General features: G+C 67.8%; 3 protein-coding genes across 14 annotated transcripts; 2 read left to right on the forward strand and 1 right to left on the reverse strand.

Moving 5' to 3' along the window:
- The first annotated feature begins 301 nt into the window (after positions 1 to 301).
- GAS8 (growth arrest specific 8) lies at positions 302 to 14,778 on the forward strand. Of its 9 annotated transcripts, none has more exons than XM_062586146.1 (11): positions 302 to 508; positions 5,954 to 6,055; positions 7,279 to 7,476; positions 7,689 to 7,895; positions 8,875 to 8,929; positions 9,554 to 9,759; positions 10,040 to 10,207; positions 10,579 to 10,665; positions 12,219 to 12,428; positions 14,036 to 14,101; positions 14,470 to 14,778. In XM_062586146.1, exons 2-11 carry the CDS (start codon positions 6,041 to 6,043, stop codon positions 14,617 to 14,619), a joined length of 1,362 nt encoding a protein of 453 aa, XP_062442130.1. In that variant the 5' UTR covers positions 302 to 508; positions 5,954 to 6,040; the 3' UTR covers positions 14,620 to 14,778. The 9 variants fall into 9 exon arrangements, with proteins under 9 accessions (XP_062442130.1, XP_062442125.1, XP_062442122.1 ...); XM_062586137.1 differs by lacking the exon at positions 302 to 508 and adding an exon at positions 554 to 1,203; XM_062586139.1 differs by lacking the exon at positions 302 to 508 and adding an exon at positions 554 to 1,086.
- A 375-nt stretch (positions 14,779 to 15,153) lies between these two features.
- LOC134146030 (5-hydroxyisourate hydrolase-like) lies at positions 15,154 to 17,684 on the reverse strand. 4 transcript variants are annotated; one of them, XM_062586150.1, is made up of 4 exons: positions 17,617 to 17,684; positions 16,045 to 16,186; positions 15,660 to 15,795; positions 15,154 to 15,340 (listed from the first exon to the last, which is right to left on the reverse strand). In XM_062586150.1, exons 2-4 carry the CDS (start codon positions 16,176 to 16,178, stop codon positions 15,251 to 15,253), a joined length of 360 nt encoding a protein of 119 aa, XP_062442134.1. In that variant the 5' UTR covers positions 16,179 to 16,186; positions 17,617 to 17,684; the 3' UTR covers positions 15,154 to 15,250. The 4 variants fall into 4 exon arrangements, with proteins under 4 accessions (XP_062442134.1, XP_062442133.1, XP_062442131.1 ...); XM_062586149.1 differs by lacking the exon at positions 17,617 to 17,684 and adding an exon at positions 16,480 to 17,587; XM_062586147.1 differs by lacking the exons at positions 15,660 to 15,795; positions 16,045 to 16,186; positions 17,617 to 17,684 and adding an exon at positions 16,480 to 17,599 and having other exon boundaries at positions 15,255 to 15,340.
- A 3,345-nt stretch (positions 17,685 to 21,029) lies between these two features.
- LOC134146448 (B-cadherin-like) lies at positions 21,030 to 25,349 on the forward strand. The gene is made up of 15 exons (XM_062586872.1): positions 21,030 to 21,164; positions 21,373 to 21,684; positions 21,771 to 21,917; positions 22,037 to 22,192; positions 22,267 to 22,411; positions 22,493 to 22,668; positions 22,761 to 22,889; positions 23,144 to 23,329; positions 23,404 to 23,648; positions 23,735 to 23,877; positions 23,964 to 24,188; positions 24,273 to 24,488; positions 24,568 to 24,704; positions 24,783 to 24,926; positions 24,999 to 25,349. The coding sequence occupies exons 1-15, from the start codon at positions 21,030 to 21,032 to the stop codon at positions 25,209 to 25,211; spliced, it is 2,709 nt and encodes a 902-aa protein (XP_062442856.1). The 3' UTR covers positions 25,212 to 25,349.
- Positions 25,350 to 25,366: the final 17 nt, after the last annotated feature.

Raw genomic sequence — 25,366 nt, forward strand, 5'->3', positions numbered from 1 at the left:
TCCCACCACGGCCCCCGTGTCCCCCCGCCATGCGGTCTGTCCCCCCTCGGGCCCCCCCGTTGCCCCGGGCCTGGCACCCCCCCCCCAACCACCACCCGGGGGCCGGAACGCCGGAGCGCAGCTCGCTGCTGCCGCCCGGGCGGCGGCCCGCTGCACCGCGCCACAAGGGGGGGGCGCATGCGCGCTGAGCGCCGCGGCGGCAGCGCTGCCTTCTGACGTCATCAGTGCGCGCCGGCGCCGCCCGTTGCTAGGCGGGGGCGGGCGGTGCCTCCCGGTGCGGCCCCCCCCCCCCCCCCCCCCGGGGCTGAGCCACCCCCGTCCCCGTCCCGTCCCCGCGGGCCGAGCGACGGACACGGGCAGAGCCGCAGGCCTGGCTCCCTCGCTTTTACCGGCACAGAAAGCTGCTACATGGCGAGCGGGCAGGACCCCCCCCGCCCCGCGGCGGCTCGGCCCCCGCCGCCCTCCCTGCGAGGGTGCCGAGCCGGCGGCGGCGCTTTGGCTTGGTTCGGTGCGTGTTGGGCGGCCGCCGCGGGCCGGCAAGGGGCTCCCGGGGCCACGCGGCCCAGCCTGCGCCGCAGCAGCGCTGCGGAGACCTTCCCTTCGCCCCCGGCCTGGCCCGGCGCCCCTCCGGCCCCCGCGCCGCTCCTCCCGGCGGGACGCGCGGCAGCGAGGTCAAAACGGCACGGACGCGCCTCCGGCCGCCGTGCCGGGACTCCCCGGCACGGCCCCACGGCCAGTCCCGCGGCCGGGGCGGCCTACTCCTCCTGCGGCCGCTCCACTGCCAGGAAGGCGTCCGCGATGCCGGGCTGCAGCTCTGAGTCGCTGAGGTGCTTCTTCTCCCGGCCCTGCTCGCCCCGCGCGCGGGTCCAGGAGGGCGAGCGCAGGTACCCGGCCCGCGGCACGCCGTGCGGGCGCAGCCCTGCAGGGAGCGAGAGGGGGTCAGCCCCGGCCTCGGCCCCTGCGGGGGCTCGGCAGCCGTGGGGCGGCCCCGTTCACTCACCGCCCGGCGATTCGCCGGCTGCGTTCTCGTCGTCCGAGTCAGCGAAGACCTCAGCCAGCTCCTGGTCCGACATGTCGGTCAGCTCGGTGAGGTCGAGCAGATCAAAGTGCACCTCCAGCGAGGACACGCTGCTCAGGGGCTCTGTGGGCAGCAGGGACGCGCTCGGGACGGGAGCAGCGGGAGGCCGGGATGCCTGGGATGGGGTGGGGACACCAGGGCTGGGGGCCCTCGTGGGATCTGGTGCTCGGGGTGGTGGGCAGGGACCTGGGGAATCTTGGCGGGGGGAGGGAACAGGTTTCCAGGGGCCTGGAAGGGCCCCCAGGGCTCTGGGAGCAGGCAGGGGACCCCATGGGGCTGGCAGGAGGTGCCTGGAGGGATGGCAGTGTCCCCATGTCCCTGGGGGCAGGCAGGGGACCTGGGACTGAGGCTTGGCAGGCTCCTCAGGGGCAGGCGAAAGAGCCCAGGGAGCTTGCAGGGTCCTTGAGGGAGGCAGGGTCCCCAGGGCTGGTGGGGGACCCCAGGGGCAGGGAGGGGCGCTGGGGGAGCTCGCAGGGTCCCCAGGGCCAGGAGGGTCCCCAGGCAGGGGTGGCTGGCAGGGCGTGGGCCAGCAGGGGCAGCACTCACGTCTCCGCTCGGTGACCTGCAGCAGCCCGGCACTGGGGATGGGGATGCCGCCCTGCTCCTCCACGGGGGCACCGGGGGCCTCCTCGGCTGGCCTGTGGGGCGGGGGGCCGGCGGCTCGCTCCGGCACATGCACCTCCTTGCCGAGCTCTGCCAGACAGGCCCCAGCGGCGTCAGTGCGGGGCTGGGACAGGAACAGCAGCTCCTGCCCCCAGCCTGCTCCGGCCCCTCTCGGTGCCCGGGACTTGCCGGGAGATGTGGGGCAGCAGGTCCCGGCCCCGCAGGCGGCAGAGCTCCTCGGAGGGGCTGGCCGCTGGGGCCCCCGCAGCTCTTCTGCCAGCAGCCGGCAGCCCTGTACTACTCCCCCCCGCTCGCAGCCCCTTTGTGTCGGCGAGACAAAAGCGGAGCCTGTTTGGAGGCCGGAGCGAGACAAGGGGCGTTTTGTCTCCCGGGAAGAGGCGGCAAGGGCGGACGGGGCCGAGGCAGCGCCTGACCCCCTGGGCCGGTGGCTCACAGACCCCTGAGCTGGCGGCACAGGGGGATGCGGGTGTGCGAGCGGGGAAACCGGGGGCAGCTGGGGCATCTCTGCCAGTGCAGAGCCTGTCCGGGGGACCACAGCCCGCACAGCGTGGGGAGAGCCGGGCGATTCGTCAGGGAACCGGCGGGCCCTCGGCCCCGCGCACACGTGGGGCTGGGGCAGGCGTGGGGTCCCGGGCAGCCGCTCACTTCTGACGGGGTGTCTCCTAGCCCATCGCCCCAGCAGGGCGTCAGCGTGGTGGCGAAGGGGACAGAAATGCCCAGCCCGAAGGAGCCAGGAGGGGGAAATGGCAATGGGGAGATCTGGGTCCCGCAGTGGGGCAGCCCTGGGGGCTGCACTGGGCGCCCCGTGCACCGGCGCCGCTGCGCGCCGACCCCGCCGGACGCGACGGGGCATCCTTGGGCGGGGAAAGCTGGTCCCCTGCCCGGCCCATTGCCCCACTCCGCTGGGGAAGTCCGCGCAGCTCCAGCGCATCCCCGGCCCCGCGGAGGAGGCTCGGCACAGCCTGCCACGACCGGCGGGCAGAGCTGCCCCTGGCTGCACCGTGCCTCCGCCCCGGCGTCCGGCCTGCTGCCGCGCCGGGGGCGACGCGCCGGGGTCACCGTCTGGAGCGCCTCCCCTCCGCCCCGGCAGCGTCCCAGCCCGGCTCTGCCGCGGCGCAGCCCCAAGCCACCACGCACCGGGCTGCTGCTCGGTGCCAGAGAAATCCCCCCTCGCCTCGGCCTGCATGTTGGCGCGGTGCTGCCGGCCGATGCCGCTCCGCTCCACGCCGAAACCTCGGCGGCTGCTGGGGGCTCACGGGGCACCTAGGTGGGAGACGGGGCCGGCGTCAGGGCCCCCGCCTGCCTGCTCTGCTGACTCACGTCAAACCGCAGCGCGCGGCGGCACCGGGCTCCGGCCGCCCTGCCGGAGCCGTGCCCTGGCGTCGCGGGGCACCCGGTGAGCGCCGGCGGCACGGTGCCCCCCGCGCGGCAGGGAGCCCCGGCGGCCCCGACGTGGGGGGACCCCGGCTGCTGCGCGGCGCCACGCGGTCCTCGTGCGCCCCGGCGCTGCGGGCAGCCCCCTCCCGCGCGCTCCCCACCCTGGGGGGCCCAGCCCGCGGATGCCCCCCCCACCATGCACACACATTCCTTGCACTCACACCTGCGTGCACACACGCGCCTGCTTCTGTGCCCCCCCCGCCTTGCGCACACATCCTTTGTACCCCCCGTGCCCCCCGCACCCCAGGCACACGCCCCCGAGCACGCATCTCCACGCACCCCTGCGATCCCCCCCCCCACACCCCTTGCACACCCCATTGCATGCTCATTCCCCCTTGCACACATCCCTCACACACACCTCCTTGCACACCCCCACCCCTCCATGCACACGCTCCCTGCAGACCCCATTGCATGCACATCCCTTCTCTCCCATTCACACCCCCCGGACACCCCGCCCTTCCATGCACAACCCCTTGCACACCCCATCCCTCCATGCACACCCCCTGCACACCCCCACCCCTCCCTGCACACCCCCTTTTGCCCCACGCCCGTCCACGCACATCCCCTTGCACACCCCAGCCCTCCATGCACACCCCCTGCACACCCCTCTGCATGTATATCACCGCCCTTCCATGCACACCCCCTTGCACACCCCCAGCCCTCTCGTCCTTGCACACCCCCTCGCACACCCCCTAGCCCTCCGTGCACACCCCGTGCCTCCCGCCGCGCACTCCGCGGCCCCGATCCCGCCGGGCCCGGCCCGGCCCGGTTCAGCACCGGCTGCCGGCCGAAGGAGGCGCCCGGCCCGAGGCCGCGGTGATGGGCGCGCCCGGCCTTGTCCCCCCCCGCGCCCCGCGGCCACCGTTCACCTGCGATGCCGGCCTCTTCGGCAGCCTCCATGGGCCGGGCCGGGCCAGGCCGGCCGGGTTGGTACCGGGGCCGGAGCCGGGGCCGGGGCCGGGGCCGGGGCCGGTGCTGGGCGGGGCGGGCCCGGTGCCAGCCCGCAGCCCGCACGCTCCTGCCCGCCGCGGCGGGGGCGGTGCCGGGGGCGGAGCGGGGGCGGGGGGGGGGGGACCGGCCCCGCCCGCTCGGGGCGCCGGGGGGACCGGGGATGCGGGGGAGCCGCGGCGAGTGCGGGGCCGGCAGCGGGGATCTCAGGATGCAAGGAGGACCCAGAGAGGCAGAGGGGACCCCAGGGTGCAAGGGAGTCCTGGGGGTGCAGAGGGGACCCCAGCGTGCACAGATGACCTGCAAGAGGGACCTTGGGGGCAGAGGGGACCCGAGAGGGTGCACAGGGTTCCCTGGGTACCAGGGGGATCCAGGGATGCAGAGGGCTCTTGAAGTGCAAAGGGGATCCTGTGAGGTGCAGGGGGAGCCCCAGGGTTTGAGGAGGACCTGGGGGTGCCAAGGGGTCCCAGCAAACCCTGGGCAGGCGGGAGAGCAGCAGCAGGGCAGGCCTGGATGCCGCACACAGGGCTACAGAGCCGGAGCCGAGATGCCAAGGGCAGGGGGCCCTGGGCTCTGCGCAGCCGGGGGCAGAGCGGGTGGGCAGGCGCCTGTGCCGTGCCCTGCGCCACGGCCGGGCTGAGTGCGCAGACAGGGGCCCGTGGCTGCAGCCTTGGCCACTGCGTGCCGTGGGGACCAGCAGGCCCCCGCGGGGCTGGGGCAGGGATGGCTGCTGGACGCCTTGCTGGGAGCCCCAGCCCTGCGGTGCTGAGTGGCCAAGCACCGGGCGCCGCGGCAGGCGCTGCATTTTGCTGGGATGCTGCGGTTCGGGGCAGCAGAGGTGAAAGCCGGCGGGGCACGGTGGCAGCTTCCACTCCCGCAAGGCAGGAAAACGTCAGGAGAATCCGACACAAATAAAAGTGACGCCACTCGATGCAATGAGTTTGGGAGGCCTCAGGTGTGCCGGCACTCCGCAGGAGGCCAGAGGAGAACTGCTGGCCGCTGCGCACGGGCTGGGGGCGGGTGACTGGCCAGGGATGGCCCCGGGCGGGCAGCAGCACCCTGGGGCCGAGGCCGGCGCCGGGGCGGGGGGACTCGAACCCGCGGGCGGGAGGGCGGCTGCCGGCCCCGTCGCCGTTGCTAGGGCGGGGCCTCGCGTTGCTGGGGGCGTGGCCCCGGGCGCGAGCCCCGCCCCGGCGCGCGGCTCTCGCGAGAGCTGCCCGCCCGTTGCCTGGAGACCGCGGTGCGAGTGGCCGCAGCCATGGTGAGGGCCGGGCCCGGGCCTGGGCCTGGACCCGGACCCGGGGGAGAGGAGGCTTCGGGGGCGGCGGGAGCTCCGGGCCGTGGGCGGGGGCTGCTGCGGGGGCAGGGGGGAGCCGCGGGGAGGCTGGCGGGAGCCGAGCCATGGGGCACGGGAGGCTCCGGGCCTGGGCCTGGGCCTGGGCCTGGGCAGGGGCCTGCCCGGAGCGGGAGGGGCGCGGTGCGGCGGGCCCCAGCGAAGGGCCCGGGAGCCCCCAGGGCTCCGGGAGCCGGCGGTGGTGAGCGCCGGGGCTCTGGTGCCGGGCCCGGCTGGAGGGAGGGGTGCAGAACCCCTCTGGGCCCGAGGCTTTGCTGTGGAGCAGCCTGCAGGAGCTGTGCCTGGAGCTGCAGGCGTCCCGGAAGGCCTCGGGCGCCCTTGCTGCTCCCTGGGACTCTGGCTGCACCAGCCAGCCGCCCCTGTCGCCCCACTGAACCCCTCTCTGCTGTGAGAGCAGGCAAGCTGCGTGGCTGGCCTGGAGCAGAGCCCTAGCAAGGGAACACTGAGCGGCCCAGCTTCATCCCAGCTCCCGAGCCACACACATGCTCATACGTTTTGATTTATTTTCTTAGGCACCCAAAAAAAAAGGTGGCAAAGGTGGCAAAAAAGGGAAGGTGGGCAAAGCTGCAGCAGTGGTGGATGGCTTGCCCCCCGAGGACATGAACAAGGATCAGGTGAGAGCTTGCCACATCTCCCAGCCTCCCCCAAGGTCCGAGGACATTGCATTTTGTAAGAACTCTAGCAGAGGCCGGTGCTCGATGTTTGGTTCAGGCTCCAGGGATGACAAATGGCAGAGGTTAGTAGAGAAGACAGAACAAGCGGCTGGTGTTCATTTTGTTGCCTCCCACATGTCTGGACAATGTGTACCATCTCACAAAGCCTACTCAGCACTTTTCCTGAAAAGATCAGCCACCGCATCTCATCTTCCTTTCCGCTGTTCTGCGGCGCTCTGTTCTCCAGCTCAGTGCCCTCACTGTCTTAGGCCTGACTTCATAACCCTGGCACGCTGCTCTCTTGTTTCATTGTCCTGGTGGTGTGAAAAGGATATCCTTGATGAGAATATATCATATTCTTTAAGTGCTTAATGTCCTGTGTTTTTTCCTTTAGCAAGTAACCTGCCTGACAGACAGAAATTGTGTTTGAATTGGTGTTTCTCTGTCCACTCAAGCCCCTCTAACTGGCTGCTTCCATCCATAACTGGAGGAGACTGATCTCTGCAGACTGTTGCACTTGTACTCAGTTCTGTAACTGCCCAGCCTGTAGCTCTGTGGCTTGCAGCCTGGAACAGTCATCACAAAACACATTTCTTCTTGAGTAGGAGGCTCTCTTAGGTGCTGTAAGGAGAGGCAGAGGTGGAGGATATAATGCCTTTCCCTAATATCAGTTGCTCCAGAAGCTCCACTTAGACTGTGTTTTGCTGGGTATTCTACAAACATAGGAGAAACAGGCCCTGTCCCAGGACCTCACTGCCTGGGATAAGATCTTCTGCTTCTGGCCTGGAATGGTGTTACTGGCTGCTGTGAGATGGGCTGGGACAGAGGGCCCGGGAGCCCCCAGGGCTCCGGGGGGGGGGGGGGGGTGGCAGCAAGCCCCTGGGCACTCAGTATCTGAGTCCTGGCTTCTTATGGTAGGAAAAAAATCTTGTTGCTCTTTTCCCAGAGGCTGATGTGTTGCTCTCAGGTCCTGTACAAACCCCACCCCTTGGTCAGGGCACCTCCTCTTCTGTCCTGTGCTTTTCTATCCTATTAAAAGCTACTGTGTCCTACTAGGGTTGCAACATAGGTTGCCATGGGTGTCCTGAAAAGAGCCTTAGTTCAGCTTTTTTTTTTTTTCAGGGGAATTGTCCATCTGAGGCCTCCTTTTTCCCCCTATTTGGCTCTTCCTGTTGGCTTTGCAGCTGGAGGAACATGTTGTACGTCTCCGGGAGGAGCTGGACCGGGAACGGCAAGAGCGCAACTATTTCCAGCTGGAGCGTGACAAGATTCACACCTTCTGGGAGATCACTCGTCGGCAGCTGGAGGAGAAGAAAGCAGAACTGCGGAACAAGGACCGGGAGATGGAGGAGGCAGAGGAGCGACATCAAGTGGAGATCAAGGTGGGAGGATGAGTAGGCTGAGATCTGTTGTGAGTACCCTGGCCAGGCAGGTGGGTGAGCTCTGGACAGCTAAGGGAGGAGGTGAGGGAAGCAAGGAAGAGGAGGAGATGGGCAGGATGCAAACCAGGGCATCTCGGCCAGCAGCCCAGCTTCAGGGGCATTCCTGTCAGCACCTCCTGAAGCCCCTCACCTGGTCTGTGGCTTGTTTTTAGGTTTACAAGCAGAAGGTGAAGCACCTGTTGTATGAACACCAGGAAAACCTCACTGAGCTGAAGGCAGAGGGCACCCTGTCCATGAAGCGGGCCCAGAAGGATCACTGGGCTCAGGAGATGGAGCTGCGTAAAGACGTGCGCTCCTTGAAAGTGGAGCTCAAGGAGCAGGAGCTGGCCAACGAGGTGGTGGTGAAAAACATGCGACTGGTAGGTCACTGGCAGGGCAGGAGGGACGGCAGGCCTGGGCTGAGGCCCGAGTAGCAGGCAAGGCTCGTCTGCGGCAGAGGGAGGTGGTGGAGCCTTTGGCTGAGCCCTCCCTGCCCTGGCGTGTGAGCAGCAGACTACCCCTCCTGCTGTCTCCCCGGAAAGAGGATGGAGTTGCCGAGGTACAGGCTGTGTATAATATAGTACCAGTAACAGGCGTGCTTAGATGCGCTAAACAGACAGCATGGGAACAGAGGCGGGTTTCCTGGGGCAATTCCTTAGGCCCCTTCCTGCAGCCAGGAGCCATGAGGACAGCTGGAGAACCTACTAAGCAGCTGCCTGCTCAGACAGTATGGGATCCATGCGTGGCACGAGCTGTTCTCGAACATCAGGGGGACTCTCCCAGGGTGCAGCTAACTCGGGGGGGATTTGGACACTGCCCCAGGCTGATGGACCCCAGCTCCATTGCAGAGACTGGCCTGGAGGCCAGGGAGGGACTTAGAGCACAGTGACATTGCCTGACTGTGGGCATGGCTGCACTGGTGCATGAGCACCTGGAACCCACGTTTGCAAAGCCGAGGCCTGTGTGGAGCCTGTGGCTGTGAGGGAACGTTAGTGACAACTCGGAGCTGGGGAGCAGAAAGGATCGCACAAGCACTCTAGTTGCTGGGGCCCATGCAAGGCCTGCTCTGCACATCCTAGAGCAGCAGGTCAGGCAGGGCCTCTCTCGTGTGCAGACAGGGAAGAGGGCCTAAAATCAAGGTGCCCAACCAGTGAGGTACAGGCAAAACTGGGCACAGTACAGCAGAGTAGAGTGCAGAGCCCAAGCTGACAGGCAGTGCTGGTCTGAGCTGGGCACTCTCCGCTTCTGAGGTGCAGTTTTGTTATGGAAAGGATGAGAGCCTCCAACTGACTGCAGCCCTGCGCAATGTAACCTCAGGATTTGGTTATCTGTCTCTAAGATGTACTTTCTCCTTGGCAGAAACAAGAGGAGGAGATCACACAGCTGTGCAGTGACTTTGAGAGACAAGTGAAAGGTCAGGATGTGCGTGACATCCCTTGTCAGTGTGCTGGAGGAGAGCACCTCAGTGCTCTGCTGCGCTGCTGGGCTTCCTGGAGCAAAACAGAGCGTCTTGCTGAAAGGCGTCATTTTTTCCCTAATTCTTGCTCCCTTGTGCTCTGGGGCTGCCGAGCTGCGTGGCCTGCAGCGCTCTCCGAGCTGTGCTCCCAGAGTGGCTGGGACAAGGCACGAGCTTTCGCACCACTTGCAGATAGAGGCAGGGCTCTTGCTGCTGCTGCCAGGCTGTGTTGCTGAGTGCAGCTGTCTGGCAGGCACTTCTCCAGGCTGCGCTCTAGGGTGGCTGGGGGAGCCCTTGCCAGTGTCAGTCCTCGTTCTACTGTCTTCCTCATGGGGCATTTCAGGTTCTCACGGGCTGGCTTGGAGCGTTTCCAGTGCCCTGCTTCCAGGATGCTATTTCTGGGCTTTGCTCTCTGTGGCTCTGCTTGCAGGGTGGGGGTGATGGCGGTGCTGTTAATGACATCCCACCCCAGAGTGATGCTGCAGCAGCGTGTGCTGGGCTGGCACATCCTAATAGAGCTGGGGGTGCGTGTATGCAGGGTCTCCAGGCAGTTCTCACTCAGCCCCCTGTGCTCTTCTCCAGAGATTGAGGCCAAGTACAACAAGAAGATGCATATGCTGCGGGATGAGCTTGATCTACGCAGAAAGACAGAAATCCATGAGGTTGAGGAAAGGAAGAACAGCCAGATCAATGTGCTGATGAAGAACCATGAGAAGGCCTTCAGTGACATCAAGAACTACTACAATGATGTCACCCTCAATAACTTGGCGCTCATCAACACACTCAAGGTACTGCCTGCCTGCTGCCTTGGCCTCACTGTCACATCCTGCTTGGCTTGTGGAGTGTTTCCCTTCCACTGGGGGCTGGATCCGGTAAAGTTTTCATCCAGATCTGGCCGTGGGTGGAGGTGCTGGCACTGCGTTTCTCCTGGGGGGAATTGCACACATTGCATGGGTGAAGCTCTTGTATGGGTGCAGATGCAGCTGGCTGGGCCAGCAGTGGGAAGGATATTCTGGCAGTGTAGTGCTGAGGGGCCAGGCAGTAGCACTTGCGTGTTTCCAAGAACAGGAACAGATGGAGGAGATGAAAAAAAAAGAGAATCACTTGGAAAAGGAGATGGCAGACATGCTGCTCCAGAACAAGCAACTGACGGACCACCTGCAGCGGGCCCAGGAGCAGGTGTCTGAGCTGCAGAAGAAGGTGGCCCACTATGAGAAGGACAAGGAGGCTCTGACGGTGAGTCGCTTGTCCTGCTGAGCCTCTTTCTGTCCTTTTCCAAGCCATCCTGGCTGTTTTCTGGAGCAGAGTTGCTCAGCAGTGACCTCTGCTGCTCAGCTCAGCTGCTTGGCCAGACTGCCAAGCGAATTCCTCTGAGTCTCTTTCAACTTAGCTGGTTGTTTACATCTCACATGAGACTCCCAGGACTCTGGCTCTGGTGAGGAGAGGGGGAGGTTAGCTCCTGCTGCAGGAAGGGGGAGATGGTACCGGTGCTGCCACGCTGCTTCTCCCCAACATGTCTTCACTCCGTCACTGTCCTCCCTTGCTGGAACACACCTCACACCTTCCAGAGAAGTTTGTGCTCCTTAATTGCCCCTTCCCATCTACAGAACACAAAGGCCCATCTGAAAGTCACCCAGAAGGAACTGAAAGATCTTCAGTGGGAACATGAAGTGCTGGAACAGAGGTTCAGTAAGGTGAGAGCTGCAGGTGGGCCTAGACAGCTTCTTACCTTCCCCAAACCCTCTCTTCTTTGCAGAAGGCTGGGCACAGTGACAGCAGAGGCTGCCCAGGCCGTGCTTAGCTAAGGGCTTTCTGAAGATCTGATGCGGAGTTGAGCATTAGCTGCTGTATACAACAAAGCTTCTTGCAGCTTTGGCATCTCCCGTGCTCACAGATAGGCCTGGCCTTGTGCTTGGCTAAACGATAGTGCACGCTCCAGTACTCCCCTCCTGGCCTGCGGATGACTGGCTGCAGCACAGGGTCAGGAGCAGAACCATGTGCACAGGCTTCTGCTACAGTAGGGAGGAGCTGGGGACAGTCCAGTGACAAATGGAGCCCCGTTCTCTGCTAGAGCTCACTCCTTTGTTCTGTCAGAGCTTGTTGGTTGCTTGCTATGCAGGGGCTGCTCAGGATGAGTTCGTCTTCAAGGCATAGTCTGTTGACAGAGTTCTCCCAGACTCAGCCTCTCCCTCCCAGCTAACCCAGATAAATCTACTGAGGCAGAATAGAGCTCATTTGCAATTCGTAAAAATCCCCAGGAATATGAACATTTGATCTGAGGCCTCGTTAACATTCCATCATTAAGGCAGCAACATATTCAGTGCATTCAGAAATAGGCTTTGGAGGAAAGATCCTAATTAGGACACTTATTAACTAGCTGTGAGCCAGAGTCTCCTGCCAGTCCTACCAGCTGCCAGGAGGAGAGGAGAAACCCCTGTGTGCTCTGGGCTTCTCTCTCTGAGGTATAAAATAGTGCTTCAGACGGAGCCCTGTGAGGAGCTGCTGTGACCATCATGACTGGCCTGCTCATAGCTGTCCTCAGGAGCCTGCAGCACTATCAGTGTGAGAGCATATCATTTGAAAAGACTTCCCTGAGTGACTCCCAGGCAGGGAACTCATAGCTTAGCAAGCCTGTCACTGCTGCCCTGCTGCCAGAGAGGATCCAGATGTGACCTGGATTGTTGGGCTTGTGGGCTCTGCGTGTCACTGCAGTGCTGTGCACCTAAAGTAAGGGCTGCTGGTCCTGCTGCCAGTTAGGACCACCACCGCTGGGAGGGTGGAGATGACTGCTTGCTTCCCTGCAGGGCCTCGAAGGTGAGAGAGTCTTCACAGACAGCCAAGAGTCCTTTTGGAGGAGAGGTAGCTGGGCTGGCACAGAGCCCTGAGGGAAAGAGCTTGGGTGCAGAGCAGCTGGAGTGTAGGGGATGAGAGGGGAAACTTGAACAGCAGAGCTTGCACTGGGGTGAGTTCTGCTGTTTGGGCCAGCTGATGAGTTTCTGCTGTTACAGGGCGTCCAGTGCCTGGAGAGTGAAGGAGGTAGAAGTGCAGGTGCTGAGGGGGTGCCAGCCACAGAGGGAAGCTGCACTCTGCACCTGTGTCCCCCAGTGTGCAGGTGCCATGGACAGTGGCCTGGCTTTCAGTGGAGCAGGCAGGGCCAAGCTGCTGAACCTGACTGCTCCCTGCCCTGGGTGGCTGCCAGCAAAGTGGTCTTGATGGCATTGTGGATGTGTGTTGTGTCTGGGAGCAGGTGCAGGCAGAGCGAGATGAGCTCTATCAGAAGTTCACCAAAGCTATTAATGAGGTGCAGCAGAAGACTGGCTTCAAGAACCTCCTCCTGGAGCGCAAGCTGAAGGGACTCTTCAACATCCTGGAGAAGAGGGAGGTGGAGCTCAACGAAGTCCTCTCGGCCTCCAACCTCGACCCGAGCGCCCTCTCCTTGGTCTCACGCAAGCTGGAGGTACTATTTGCTGTCATAGGGCCCTGCAAAAGCTGCACACACACATACACACACACACACATACAGCAGGGCTGGTTCTGTGGGGAGCAGAGGCTGCTCTGGGCCATAGCCTGGGATAAACGCAGACCTCGGAATGTGTGAGCATGGCTGCGGCCTGAGGTGCCTGCATCTGGGCTTTCAGGGTCTGTCCTAAGCCAGCCAGGTCCCCATCCTCCCCGCACTGCGGATATCTGGCTGTGAGTCCGCGGAACTGAGATGCCGCAGTGAACACCTCAGCCTGCTCCCTTGTCGGATGTGCCATATGAAGGGCAGGGCTCTGCCCATCATGTCTGTTCCCAGCGCACCCAGGACCCAGTCTGTGCATGGTGCTGGAGGGCACACTGGCTCTCCCTCGAGAGCAGAGCATGTGAGTGTAGGAGTCTGGCTCTGATCAGACTCACGTGGGGCCTGTTTCTAGGAGAATGGCCCCAGGCTGAGCAATGCTCACCAGGTCTCGGTGGAGGTGGCACTCAAACGTGGGCTGTTGGGTCAAGTTTCATAAGGTGGGTAGGCTGCGGTGAGCACTGAGCCTAGGTGCTCTGTGCACTTGCGGAGTTGCAGCTGGTGAACTTCACCAGCACTCATCTCTTGGTCTCACTGGCTACAGAGGCACTGTAGACCAGTTCCCAGAGGCTCTTCAATGTCTGGCACGCTAAAAATACTTATGCAGAAAGCCTCTGGTGTGGCAACGAAGGCTCAGAGTCCCACATTCCTGCAGCAGCAGTAACTGGAGAAGCAGCACTTGCTTCGTATCAGCTTGAGACGCAAGGGATTTGTGTTCCATGCTTAGCTCAGCCACTGGCTCTCTGGTGCCTTCCTGCTTGTCCCACGCTGGTGCACCCGTTCCAGGTGCCCTCTGTGGTGGAGTGCCAGTGAAGCTTGTGGATATCCTTGTGCCAGGGTGCTCTGGGACAACCAGGCCAGGTAGCCCAAGGCAACCTCTTCTTAGGACAGTGCAGCGGATGTGTCACCTAGTGGGTGAGTGACAGGTGCCACAGCAGGAGATTGGAAAACACATTCCTGGGAAGGCGACAAGGCGTCAATCTTGCCCACAGCTGCTAGAGTCCCTGAATTCTTTCGCTCAGCTGCCTCTGGCGGCTGGCGTCTTCTCAGGCAGACTCTGTCCCTGTAATTCCCCAGTGTCGCGACGTCAGGGAGGTGCTGCCGAGAGCAGGTGCTGCCATCCATCCGTCCTCCTTGAAGCCAGGCAGATGATGTAATGCAATGCTGGCACTTCTGGTGCAGGGAGGAGCATGGGGTGGAAGATGGGGCCTGCTTCTCTGGAAACTATTGGTCAGTGCCACTGTGCTCCAAGGACCCTTATTTTTAACCTGCAAGGTCCCTGTCTCTTGCCTCTGCCTGGGGCTCGCTGTCCCTGGCAGCACTTGCTCAGGGCAGGACAGGCTGATGGATGCCTCCCAGGGAGGAGGACCATGCCGTGAGCTGTGGCATGTGAGCCAGGTCACAGTGCCAGCCTGAACACTGCACTGCTCCATGAGCTTCGACTGCTCAGCTCTGTGCTGGCTGTGCTCTCAATGCCGATCCTAATGCGCTGTCTCCCTTCGCAGGACGTGCTCGATTCCAAGAACAACACCATCAAGGACCTGCAGTTTGAGCTGGCACGAGTCTGCAAGGTGAGAGAAGGGGGCTGGGGCTGCCTTGTCCTGCCAGATCAGGGCTGGGACCTGTCCGATACTTACTGTGTTTTGGGGGAGTGAAAACAAGACCTTCTGCTCCAGGCGTTGCAGGGAGGGAAGGGAACTTGCAGCAGGTCAGCTAAGCAGCTTCATGCCCGCCTTTTTGACAGCTCAGGACACAGCCCTTGTGATCGCCCAGGCTGCAGCTCTCCCAGTTCCCCGTTTCCCCTGTGAAGGAGGGCCTGATCCTCCTGCCACCATGCAGGGGGCTGCAGGGGGCCTGTGCTCAGGTGGCAGTGGGGGCAAGTTGGCCTGGATCTGGGCTTTGGGGTGGCAGGCCAGAACTTGGGGCACTTCTCTTCCAGGCACACAATGACCTGCTGCAGACGTTCGAGGCCAAGCTGACAGCCTTTGGCATCCCTCTGGACAGCCTGGGCTTCAAGCCCCTGGAGATCCCTATGCTGGGGCAGACCATGGGGCAGGGCCCCGCAGGACTCGTCGCTGCGCCCACGTGACGCCAGCGAACACGTTTGTGCCTTGTCTCCGGTCAGGCTCCCCTGCACGCGTGGGAGGGCCCTGCGCTGCGAGGGGGCCCTGTGCTGGGCGGGGAGCAGGGCTGCGCTCTGCCAGTTCGTGCTCTGCACCATTAAACAGACCCCAGCAAGTCTCCTGAAGGATCTAGAGGATCGTCTTTCTCCTCCTGGGGCCAGGCCTTGGCACGGGAGCTGCCCTCTCAGCAACCTTGTGCTCCTGTGTCAGGGAGACACCAGCCAGAGGTAGCTGGCAGCTGGGTCACTGGCTCAGAGCAAGCTTGACCAAGGCCAGGGCTCGTGCCAGCCCGCGGCAGAGCCGGAGGCTGCCAGCATGCAACCCACCAGGCGCTGGGTCCCTGAGCAGAGCTGGAGCGGGGCCTGCCTGGCCCAGGGCAGTCGAGCGATGCCGCTTGCCCTGTGTGGTCCTGGCTGCGCTGCTGCCTGGGCTCCCCTCCATCTCCCTCTCGAGAGAAGCCAAGCGTGTGTTAGCCTGAGGAAGGTGAGCTTGAGACTAAGTGTTGTTTGAAGTCTTTAATGGTGTCGGTCTCCTATGTCAGCGCCCTGTGTCCCTCCCTGGGGCTGCAGCTGCGTGGGGGAGGACCCGCCTTGCTCCTTAACTGCCCCGGTACGTGGTATAGGAGTAAGGGCTGATCAGCAGTGGGATGTGCAGCTTCTGGGCTGGGTCAGCGATGGTGAAGACAACCTAGGGGAGAGCAGGGAGACAGCGCATAGGATAAAGCCCGCGCCGCAGCCTTCCTCGCTGCGGAGCTGATCTCTTCTGCCAGCTCTGCAGGGCCATGGGCAGGGGGGTGGCTGCAGTGGGGAGGAGCAGTTGCTCCCTGGCACGGCTGGGCACTGGAGCCTTGGCACCCTCCCTCGTGCTTGCTCTGCTCCTCAGAGATGCCTCTGAGGCTCCCAGAGCTGCTGCTCCGGCAGAACCTGCACCCGTCTGGCAGCGGATAAAGTGCCCCCCCACCGGCACCCGCAGCAGGGGGCCGAGGCAGCACCGTCCTGGGACGAACCTCCACGTAGGGGTAGAAGCTGTTTTGCCCCAGACCCTGCCAGTACGCCGCAGTCTCAAAGTGCAGTTTGTAGGTGCTGGCCTTGGCTTGCCCCGGAGCCAGGAGGGGCAGGCAGCGCCCGTCCTCGTCCGTCACCCTGAAAGCGGAAGGAGCAGTCCCTGAGGCAGCGGCCCTGCCGCGAGCAGCCCCCGGAGCGAAGGCTGAGCAAGCGCTGCCGCCAGCAGGCAGGATTCGTGCCGGGTGCGCGGTGGGGGGCTGAGGACCACGTGCGGCAGCCCCGGGGGCCGCAGCTGCAGGCCCTGGCCAGGCACTCCCGCAGCTCCCCCGGGGCCGGGCCAGGCGCCGGTGTCTTTTGCTGCCCGTTTTGCTGCTCTTGGTCTCGCACCTCTGCGTCAGCTCCGTCCACCGCGGCTCTGGCCCTTGGAGCTGGGCCAGGCGCAGGGCAAGGCCTGCTGCTGGCAGGCCCGTCGCGGTGTTCAGCACATGGGTGGTCACGGAGCCTTTCGGCGACTCGGACATGCCTTAGCCTGGGGCGGAGGAAAAAGAGAGGCCGGGATGTGCCCCGGCAGCGCCGTCTGCTCCCCTTCTGTGCCAGGCTGTGGTGGCCAGTGCTCAGCCCCGGGGAGGCAGCAGGGAGGGGGCTGCGTCTCCTCGGCCCCCCACAGCCCCTCCTCCCCCGACCAACGCACAGCTCACGCGATCGATCCCCGTCGCAGCGGCAGCCAGGCTCCCCCCGCACACCTCACCGATCCCCGCGGCCACGCTGCACCCGAGGGCCAGGGCGGCAGCACCCGCGTGCTCCCCGCGCCGCGGAGCTCACCACGTGAGTGCAGAGCCGCGCTCTCGCCCAGGCGGCACCGGGCACTGCTGCCGCCTCTGGTGCTGGCTCCCTGGCTGCGTGCTGGGGCTGCCGCCTCCCTGGGCTCCCGCTCAGCCCGGCATTCCCAGCTCCCGCCCGGCTCAGCCTGTCCCTCGTCCTGGGACCGCGGTGTCCAGTCCCGGAGGAAGCAGCCCTGTCCCCACTGCTGCTGTTTTCCCAGCCTGCACTGACCCGCGGTGTCACCGCGAGTCACGTGCCCGCTGCAGACGTTAACCCTGCAGGCGCTCGGGAGCTGCCGGGCCCTTCCCTCCGGGAGCCCCAGGCTGAGCTCACCGGGGCGGCTGCCCCGGAGCTGCTGCCGGCCGTTGCTGCTGCCCGGCAGGACCGGCTGCTCCTGGAGCGGGAAGGGGCCTCGCTGCCCGCCCGGCTCCGGGTGCTGGTGGCTGGCTGAGCTGAGGACGCCGGCGAGGCGCCGGCACCGCTTACCTGCACCTCCCCTGCCCTGCTCAGACCTCAGACGGTGCCGCCACGCAGGACACCACCTCCCACCCCAGAGCTGCCGTGGGTGGGTGCCGCTAGCCTGTGCCATGGGTGCTAGTGGCCGCGGCAGAGCCGGGCGCTCCTCCCGGCACGAGGCAGGGCGGGCGTGGGCGGCTCCTGTGGGCAGCGCGCCGGGAGCCCCGCGGGGCTCGGGGGCACTGGGCCGGGAGGAGCCGCCGCAGGGAGCCCGGGGAGCCCCGAGCGGGGGCTGCGGGGAGCCGCGCTCGTCCGACCCCACTGCCTTGCAAGAGGGGGACTGGGGGGCATGGGGCCGGGGGGCGTGGGGCTGGGGGGTGTGGGGCTGGGGGGCGCGGGCGGTTAGCGCACAGTAAGGAGTAAGGGCGGGTGCAGGCGGCGGGACGGCACCAGCGCTTCCGGGCCTCACGTGCACCTGGACGACAGCAGCGGCGGTGGCCTCGAGCCCGTCTCCGCTGAGGTCGGCAGCCCGGACCTCCAGGGTGCACTCAGGGACCACCCGCAGCGAGGGGCGGCTTCGCGCGAGCCTGGGTGGCCGAGCGCCCCGCGACGGGCGAAGGTGCCTCTCCGCGGGCCACGTGGCCAGGTGGAGACAGCAAAGGGCGCGAGGAGAAGGCTCACCACTGCCTCCAGCCGCGGCGCCGCCGCGGAGATCGCCCTGGTGCTCCTGTCGATGGCGAACATACAGGGCTGTGGCCAGGCCGGCGTCTGGCGCGGGACGGAGCAGGTCAGGACGCCGTTGGCAAGGTTGTCCGTGTCGGTGGCCAGCGCCTGCATCGTGGAGGTGCCTGGGAGCAGGCGGAGCTGAGCGCGCCCTGGCCGCTGCCGCACGCCCTCCCCGCTCCTGGCACCGCTGACCTGGCACAGACCCTCCGGCACGGAGCCGCAGAAAGCCTCCTGGGCGAACGCGGGCCGGTTGTCGTTCTGGTCGGTCACTGGGATGATGATCTCCATGGGGTCCTCCGCGGGCTGCCCGCTGACTGGCACGGCGTGGGAGAAGAGCTGCAAGGCACATGGTCAGAGCCGGGACTGGGACCAGGGCTGCATCCCACCCCGGCCCGCCCTGGCACCCAACTCACCATGTATCTGTCGATCTCCTCCCTGTCCAGCGGCTTCATCACCTCCAGCCACCCCGTCTCCCGCTCGATGGTGGATGCCCACGGGGGGAGTGTCCGCCCCCTGCCCCGAGATGCTGTAGAGCCAGTGCGGAGCCCAGCCCCGAGATGCAGCTCGGGGCAAGGAGCCGGGTGCTGGGACCAGATGCGCTGTGGGGTGCTGAGAGCCCTAGCAGAGGCTGAGGACCCTAGCAGGGGTCCGCCTACCCAGCCGGGGTGCCACACCGTGGGGCCAGCCCGGCTGCCCCACCAGCCCAGGGCCCGTCTGCAGAGTGCCCCTCCGTGGGGTGCCCACCCACAAGTACCCATCTGCGGGTGCCCATCCGTAGGGGCACATCTCCAGGCGCCGTCCACGGAGTGCTCATCCGGGGGGTGCCCATCCACGAGTGCCTGTCTGCGGGTGTCTGTGGGTGCCCTTCGGTGGGGTGCCCGTCCGTGGGGTGCCCGTCCGTGGGCGCCCGTTGCGGCCGTCGGGGCTCCGCGGGCTCAGCCGCCGCGGGGACGGCGGGCCCGAGGGCGGAGGCGGCGCCGCGGCCCGGCCGCGCTCCCCGACGGCACCGCCCGCGCCGCCGGCTCCGCTTTCCGCTTGTCGCTGCGCGGGGAGGGAAGCGGCGGCTCCGCCCCGGCCCGAGCGTAGAGCTGCGGCGGGCGGCGGCTGCGGCCCCGGGGGTCCCGCGGTCGCCGCCGCCCCGGGGAGCCGGGGCCGGGGTGATGGGGGGGGACACGACAAACCGCAGCCCTGAGAGCCCCCGGGGCTGCCCGGGACCCGCGACGGGGCGAAGGGATGCGTGGCACGGGGCGAGCCTGGCCCCGCGGATGGGGGCGCTGGGGGCACGGTGCCCCCGCGGGGGTCCCCGGGGGTACGGGGTGATGTGCGGGGGGGGGGGCGCCGGGGGCGCCAGGCGCTTTCCTGGGCTCGCGCAGATCCCGGGTCGTTGCTCGGGGGCGCGCACGGGGCGCGGGGCCGGGAGGTGCCGGGGGCTCCGCTCCGCGGTGCCGAGCGGGTCCCCAGCGGCGCTCGGAGGCGCCCGGCGGGTAGCGGGGCCTCCCGGGGGGGCGGACCGGGGCGGGCGGCGGGGCGGGCCGGGGCGGTACCTGCCCGGCCGCCGCCTCACCTGGAGCGGCGCGTTGAAGGCGGCGGCGGGCGCGGCGCTGCAGCGAGCGGCGGCGGCGGCGGGGCCATGCGGGGGCGGCGCGGCGGCGGCGGCGGCGGGGGGCTCGGCCCGCTCCTGCCGCTCCTGCTGCTGCCGGCCGCGCTCACCGCTGCCCCCGGGGGCTGCCCGGGGCTCGCCGCCCACCTGCGCCGAGGTAAGCGCGGCCGCCTCGCCCCCGAGCGGGGGCCCGGGGGTCCGGTCCGGGTCCGAGTCCTGGGCGGCCCCTCCGCGGGTTGGGGCTGGCCGTGCCCCGCGGGCTGTGGGGCTGCCTGTGCCCCCTGGGTTGGGGGGATGCGCTGCGGGGCAGGCTCTGCCCTCACCGGATTGTGGCTGGCACTGGCCATGGGGTGCAGTGGCTCTGCCCCACCCTGGGCTTGGGGGGGGGCTGTGCCCCCTCGTGTTATAGGATTGGGCTGTGGGGTGAGTCCCCTCTAGGCTCTTGTGCCCCCTGTGCTGTGGAGCTGTCCCTCTCTGGGGTGCAGGGCTGGCTGTGCCCCCTGTGCCATGGGGCTGTGCCATGGGGGCTTGCCCCCTCTGAAGTGTGGGGCAGGCTGTGCCCCCCCAGGCTGTGGTGCTGTGCTGTGGGGCTAGTCCCCTCTGGGCTGCGGGGCCAGCTGTGCTCCCTGGGCCATGGGGCGGTGCTGTGAAGCCGGCTCCCTCCAGGCTCTGGGGCCAGACGTGCCCCCCAGATGGTGGCCCCAAGGCCAAGTCATCCAGCCCAGCCTGCGATTCGTAGCTCCGGTGCCGGCTCATCCTGGCACCAGCAGCCTCCGGTCCAGCCTGGCATGGGGCCCTGGGGCACCTGGATTGAGCAGTGTGTGGCTAGGAGCCACCAAGCCCGCAGGTGCCCGCGCTGTGCCAGCGATGGAGACGGGCGCCCTGGCTGCCCTGGGGACGCCGTCCGCAGGAGCAGCGGCGGCACCCGGCTCCGCCGGCTGCAGCGACGTCCGGTCCGGCTGCAAACCCCACTGCAAGCGTGGGGATGGGGGGGGGGCTCACCTGGCTCTGCCGTCGGGGCCCTGGGGCGCAGCGAGGCGACGCGGGCTGCCCACCAACAGGCTCCCCCGGGACCGGGCTGCCGGGGCGCCGGGCCGGGAGCCAGCGCTCGCCGAATGGCCGCGGAGCGCTGAAAGCACTCGGCCTCGTGTGCTGTCGGGAGAGGCCTGGCCTCAGCCGGCCTCGGACGTTGAGCACCTCTGCGGCTCGCCGAGCCCACGGGAGCGAAGCGCCAGGGCGGTCGGTGGGCCCCATGCGGGGCTGGGGGCCGGGGCTGAGCGTGTGGCTGCAGCGCAGTGCGCTGGGCTCGCCCCGCAGCGGGGCCCCGCGTGCTCGTGGCGGCTGGAGCCCCTCGGGCCCCGCCGGTGCCAGCCGCGGCACCGTGATCGGGGGGGGGGGGGGGGGCCTCGGCTCTGCCCTGGGGCCGCCAGAGCCGGGGCCGGGCGCATCCCGGGGTGCGCGGCCTCCCCATGTCCCAGCCCTGCGCCCCGCCGGAGCCGCCCGCGGCCGCCAGGCTCCCTCCCTTCCCCAGCTTGGCGCCGGCCCGGCAGCCCCCTGGGCGGCTGCTGGCAGAGCTGGTTTATCGCCGCTAATCGCGCAGCGAGGCTGCTGCAGGGGAGCGGGGGGCAGCGGGGAGCCGGGGGGGCGGCGGCGGGACCCCCCAGCCCCAGGGCGCGACGCGCAGTGGCGGCAGTGGGACGCAGTGGCGGTGGGGCACGGCCGGGAATTCCCGTCATCTGCAAAACAAAGCCGCTGCCAGGGCTCGACCATGCCGGGGGGCTGGATCCCGCCCTGGCAATTGGCTTCAGCCGCGGCCGGCTCTAATCCGGATCACGAGGGCTCAGCCGGGAGCGCGTGGGAGCCGCGAGGAAGTGGCCCGAGGCGCCGTGGGCTGGGCGAGTGGGTGGCGTGGGGGTCCGCTGCGCCCCTTCCCCGGCCGGAGGCCCCGGGGTGATGCCGTTTGCCCAGAGGCCAGCACAAAGTTGTGTTTGGGGGTCTGTGCTTCCCGCTTACCACCCTGGTTTGGGGGCCGGGACGTCCCACTGGGGCTTGGGGCAGGTGTCCCCGCGCTGCCGGCTGGGCTCATCCCCCCCCCCCCCCCCCGGACCCAGGCATCCGGGGCAGGCCCGGGCTGGGCTAGCAGCTCATCCATCGCCCCCGGCTCTCCGGGCCCCTCCTCAGCTGCTTGTGCCCGCTGGGGGCCGGCTGCGGAGCGCCCGGCCGGCCCTGACCCCTGCCGCCTTGCAGGGAGCTTCAGAGACCAGCCGCCGCAGCAGGGGACGGAGCACCTCGGCTTCGGGGCACCTGCGGCCGGGACGGTGGTGGCGGGACGCCCCGGGGAGCCACACGGGGCGAGCGGGACGTCCGCTGGGGATGCCGCCGGCCGGCCCCTCTCCACCCCGCTCCCTGGGTGCTGCCCACAGGTATCGCTCCCGGTGTCCAGGACCCCCCCACACACACACGGATGCCCCATGTGCCCAGACCTCACCCGGGCTCTCCCTCCCCGCAGGAGGCCGGTGCGGGACCCCGGGCCGACGGGCCGCCGCTCCCCGACGGGCCCCGCTCCCCTCTGAGGAGACAGAAGAGGGACTGGGTGATCCCTCCCATCAAGGTTCCCGAAAACGAGAGGGGCTCGTTTCCCAAAAGGCTGGTTCAGGTACCGAGGGCATCTGCCCGGGCAGGGGGTCTCGAGCTTCGGGGTGGGTCTGTGCATCGAGGACAGGGAGATGCCGGCTGTGCCCATCCCCCTCGCATCGAGGCTGCATCTCCCTCCAGATCAAATCGAACCGAGACAGAGAGACAAAGATCTTCTACAGCATCACGGGGCAGGGGGCAGACACCCCCCCCGAGGGCGTCTTCACCATCGAGAAGGAGACGGGCTGGATGAAGGTGACGCAGCCGCTGGACCGGGAGCACATAGACAAGTACCGCGTAGGTGGCGGCCGGGGGGAGGCGGCGCCACGCCGGCCGGCGCCGTGGGGCCGCTCACCGCTGCGTCCCCGCAGCTCTTCTCCCACGCCGTGTCCCAGAACGGGCGGCCCGTGGAGGAGCCCATGGAGATCATAGTGACGGTGACGGACCAGAATGACAACAAGCCCCGGTTCGCCCAGGAGGTGTTCAGGGGCTCGGTGCCGGAGGGCGCGTTGCCAGGTAGGGGCTGGGCACCCCGGGACCGTCCCACCGGGGGACCTGGGTGCCCGTGCCCCTGGCGAGGGTGCCACGTCCCGCCAGGCACCCCCGTGATGTACGTGAACGCCACGGATGCCGACGATGCCGTGGAGACCTACAACGGCGTCATCGCCTACTCCATCCTTGGCCAGGAGCCGCGGGAGCCCCACTGGCAGATGTTCACCATCAACAGGGCCACGGGTACCATCAGCGTCATCGCCAGCGGGCTGGACCGTGAGGTGGGTGCTGGGGGCGGCGCGGGGCTCCGCGCGCCACGCCGGCCACCACGGGGCTGACGGTGTCTGTCTGTCTGCGTGTCCGTCCTTTGCAGCGTGTGCGGGAGTATGCGCTGACTGTGCAGGCGGCCGACCTCGACGGCGACGGGTTGACCACCACGGCGCTGGCTGTCATTGAGATCACCGATGTCAATGACAACGCCCCTGAGTTTGACCCCAAAACGGTAACGTGGACCAGGGCACCGGGCTCGTGCACGGGTGCAAGGGTGGGGGTGCGTCAGCCTCGTGCACGGGGTGCATCAGCCTCGTGCATGGGGTGCGTCAGGCTCGTGCACGGGTGCAGGGGGTGCGTCAGCCTCGTGCACGCTGCAGATGTGACCCCATGCCAGACGGCTGCTCCAGGTGCGGGACAGGCCGGTGCAAGGGGCACGGGCCGGGGCGGCGGTGCCCGGGCTCTTACCGCTGCCCGCCCCCGCAGTACGCAGCGGCCGTGCCGGAGAACGAGGCCGGGCGGGAGGTGGCCCGGCTGGCCGTGACGGACCTGGACGAGCTGGGCACGCCGGCGTGGCACGCCGTCTACTCCATCGTGCGCGGCAACGAGGGAGGCACCTTCGTCATCACCACGGACCCCGCCAGCAACGAGGGTGTCCTCAGGACCGCCAAGGTGCGTGTCGGCGCCGGGCGCTTGGCCCCCACAGCCGCCGGCGCCGGGTGCCGACGGCCGGTCCCCTCCGCCAGGGTCTGGACTACGAGGCCACGCAGCAGTTCGTGCTGCACGTGGCGGTGGCCAACGAGGCGCCCTTGGCCGTGAAGCTGCCCGTGGCCACCGCCACGGTGACGGTCAGCGTGGAGGACGTCAACGAGGCGCCCGCCTTCGAGCCACCGGTGCGGGCGGCCCGGGTGCCCGAGGACGTGCCGCTGGGGCACCCCATCGCCGCCTGCACGGCCCGGGACCCCGACCGCGCGCAGGCCCAGAAGATCAGGTGAGTGCTGGGCGGGGGGCGAGGGCGGCGCGGCCCCACCACTGCCGCCACCGCTGTCCCCCCCACGGCACCCCGTCCCCACGCAGGTACCTGCTGGCGAGCGACCCGGCGGGCTGGCTGGCGGTGCACCAGGAGAGCGGGCTGGTCACGGCGCGCGCCCCGCTCGACCGCGAGTCCCCCTTGGCTGGGAACGGCACCTACGCCGCCGTGCTGCTGGCCGTGGACGACGGTGAGCGCCCGCGTCCCGGTTCGGCACGGGGAGGGGGGGTCTGGTGGCTCCTTGCCCGCTGCAGCACGGCTCCCCCCTCCCCGCAGGCACGCCGCCGGCCACGGGCACCGGCACGCTGCTGCTCACCCTGCTCGACGTCAACGACCACGGCCCCGTGCCCGAGCCCCGCGCCATCGTGCTCTGCAACCGCCGGCCCCAGCCGCAGCTCCTTGCCGTGGTGGACCCGGACCTGCCCCCCAACGCGGCACCCTTCCGCGCCGAGCTGGCCCACGGCTCGGCGCACAGCTGGGCCGCCGAGGTCAGCGGCGACGGTGAGGCCGCGGCAGGCGGGCGCCGTACCGCTGCGGGGTCCCCGGTGCCGCCGCCGCCGCCTGACCCTGCCGCCTCTCCCGCAGCCGCCGTGACGCTGCGGCTGACGGCGCCGCTGGAGCCGGCGCTCTACCCCGTCTACCTGCGGCTCGCCGACGCCGCGGGCAGGGAGCAGCTCACGGTGCTGTCGGCCCGCGTGTGCGACTGCGAGGGGCCCGCCGAGAGCTGCGGCACCGCGCCGCGGCCGCCCGCCGGCCTGCCTCTGCTCCTGGCGGCCCTGGGCACCGTGCTGGCCTTGCTGCGTGAGCGTGGGGGGCCGGGGGGCACTGGGGGGCCGGGCTGCCCGCGGAGCGCCCCGCTCACCCCGTGGCTCTCCCGCAGTGCTGCTGCTGCTGCCGCTGCTGCTGCTGGCGGCGCGGAGGAGGAAGGTGGCGAAGGAGCCGCTGCTGCCGCCCGAGGACGACACGCGGGACAACGTGTTTTACTACGGCGAGGAGGGCGGCGGCGAGGAGGACCAGGTTGGGGGGCGCTTTGGGGAGGGGGTGGGTGGGGGGGGGCTGCTGCGGTGCAGCCTGATGCCCCCTGTCCCCGCACAGGACTATGACCTGAGCCAGCTGCACCGGGGGCTGGACGCCCGCCCCGAGGTCATCCGCAACGACGTGGCCCCCCCGCTGATGGCAGCCCCCCAGTACCGGCCCCGGCCCGCCAACCCCGACGAGATCGGCAACTTCATCGACGAGGTGAGCCCCGTGCCCGCGTCCCCCCGTGCCCGCGTCGCTCCTCCCGCTCACGCCGCCCCTCTCTGCCCCCAGAACCTGAAGGCGGCCGACACGGACCCCACGGCCCCCCCCTACGACTCCCTGCTGGTGTTCGACTACGAGGGCAGCGGCTCGGAGGCCACCTCGCTCAGCTCCCTCAACTCCTCCGCCTCCGACCGCGACCAGGACTACGACTACCTCCACGACTGGGGCAACCGCTTCAAGAAGCTGGCGGACCTCTACGGCGGCGGCGAGGAGGACGACTAGAGCCCCCCGCCGCCCCCACCCCGGCGGCCGTGCCTTGGGGCCACTGGCTGCCCCCCCTCACTGAAGTGTCCTTGCCTTCCTCCCGTGACTTCTCCTTTTCCTTTTTTACTGTACAGAATAAAGCATAGCGCGATGCCAGGCGGGCCGGGAGTGAG

Source organism: Rhea pennata, chromosome 13 (genome assembly GCF_028389875.1).
Source record: "Rhea pennata isolate bPtePen1 chromosome 13, bPtePen1.pri, whole genome shotgun sequence".
NCBI classification, from domain to species: Eukaryota; Metazoa; Chordata; class Aves; order Rheiformes; family Rheidae; genus Rhea; species Rhea pennata.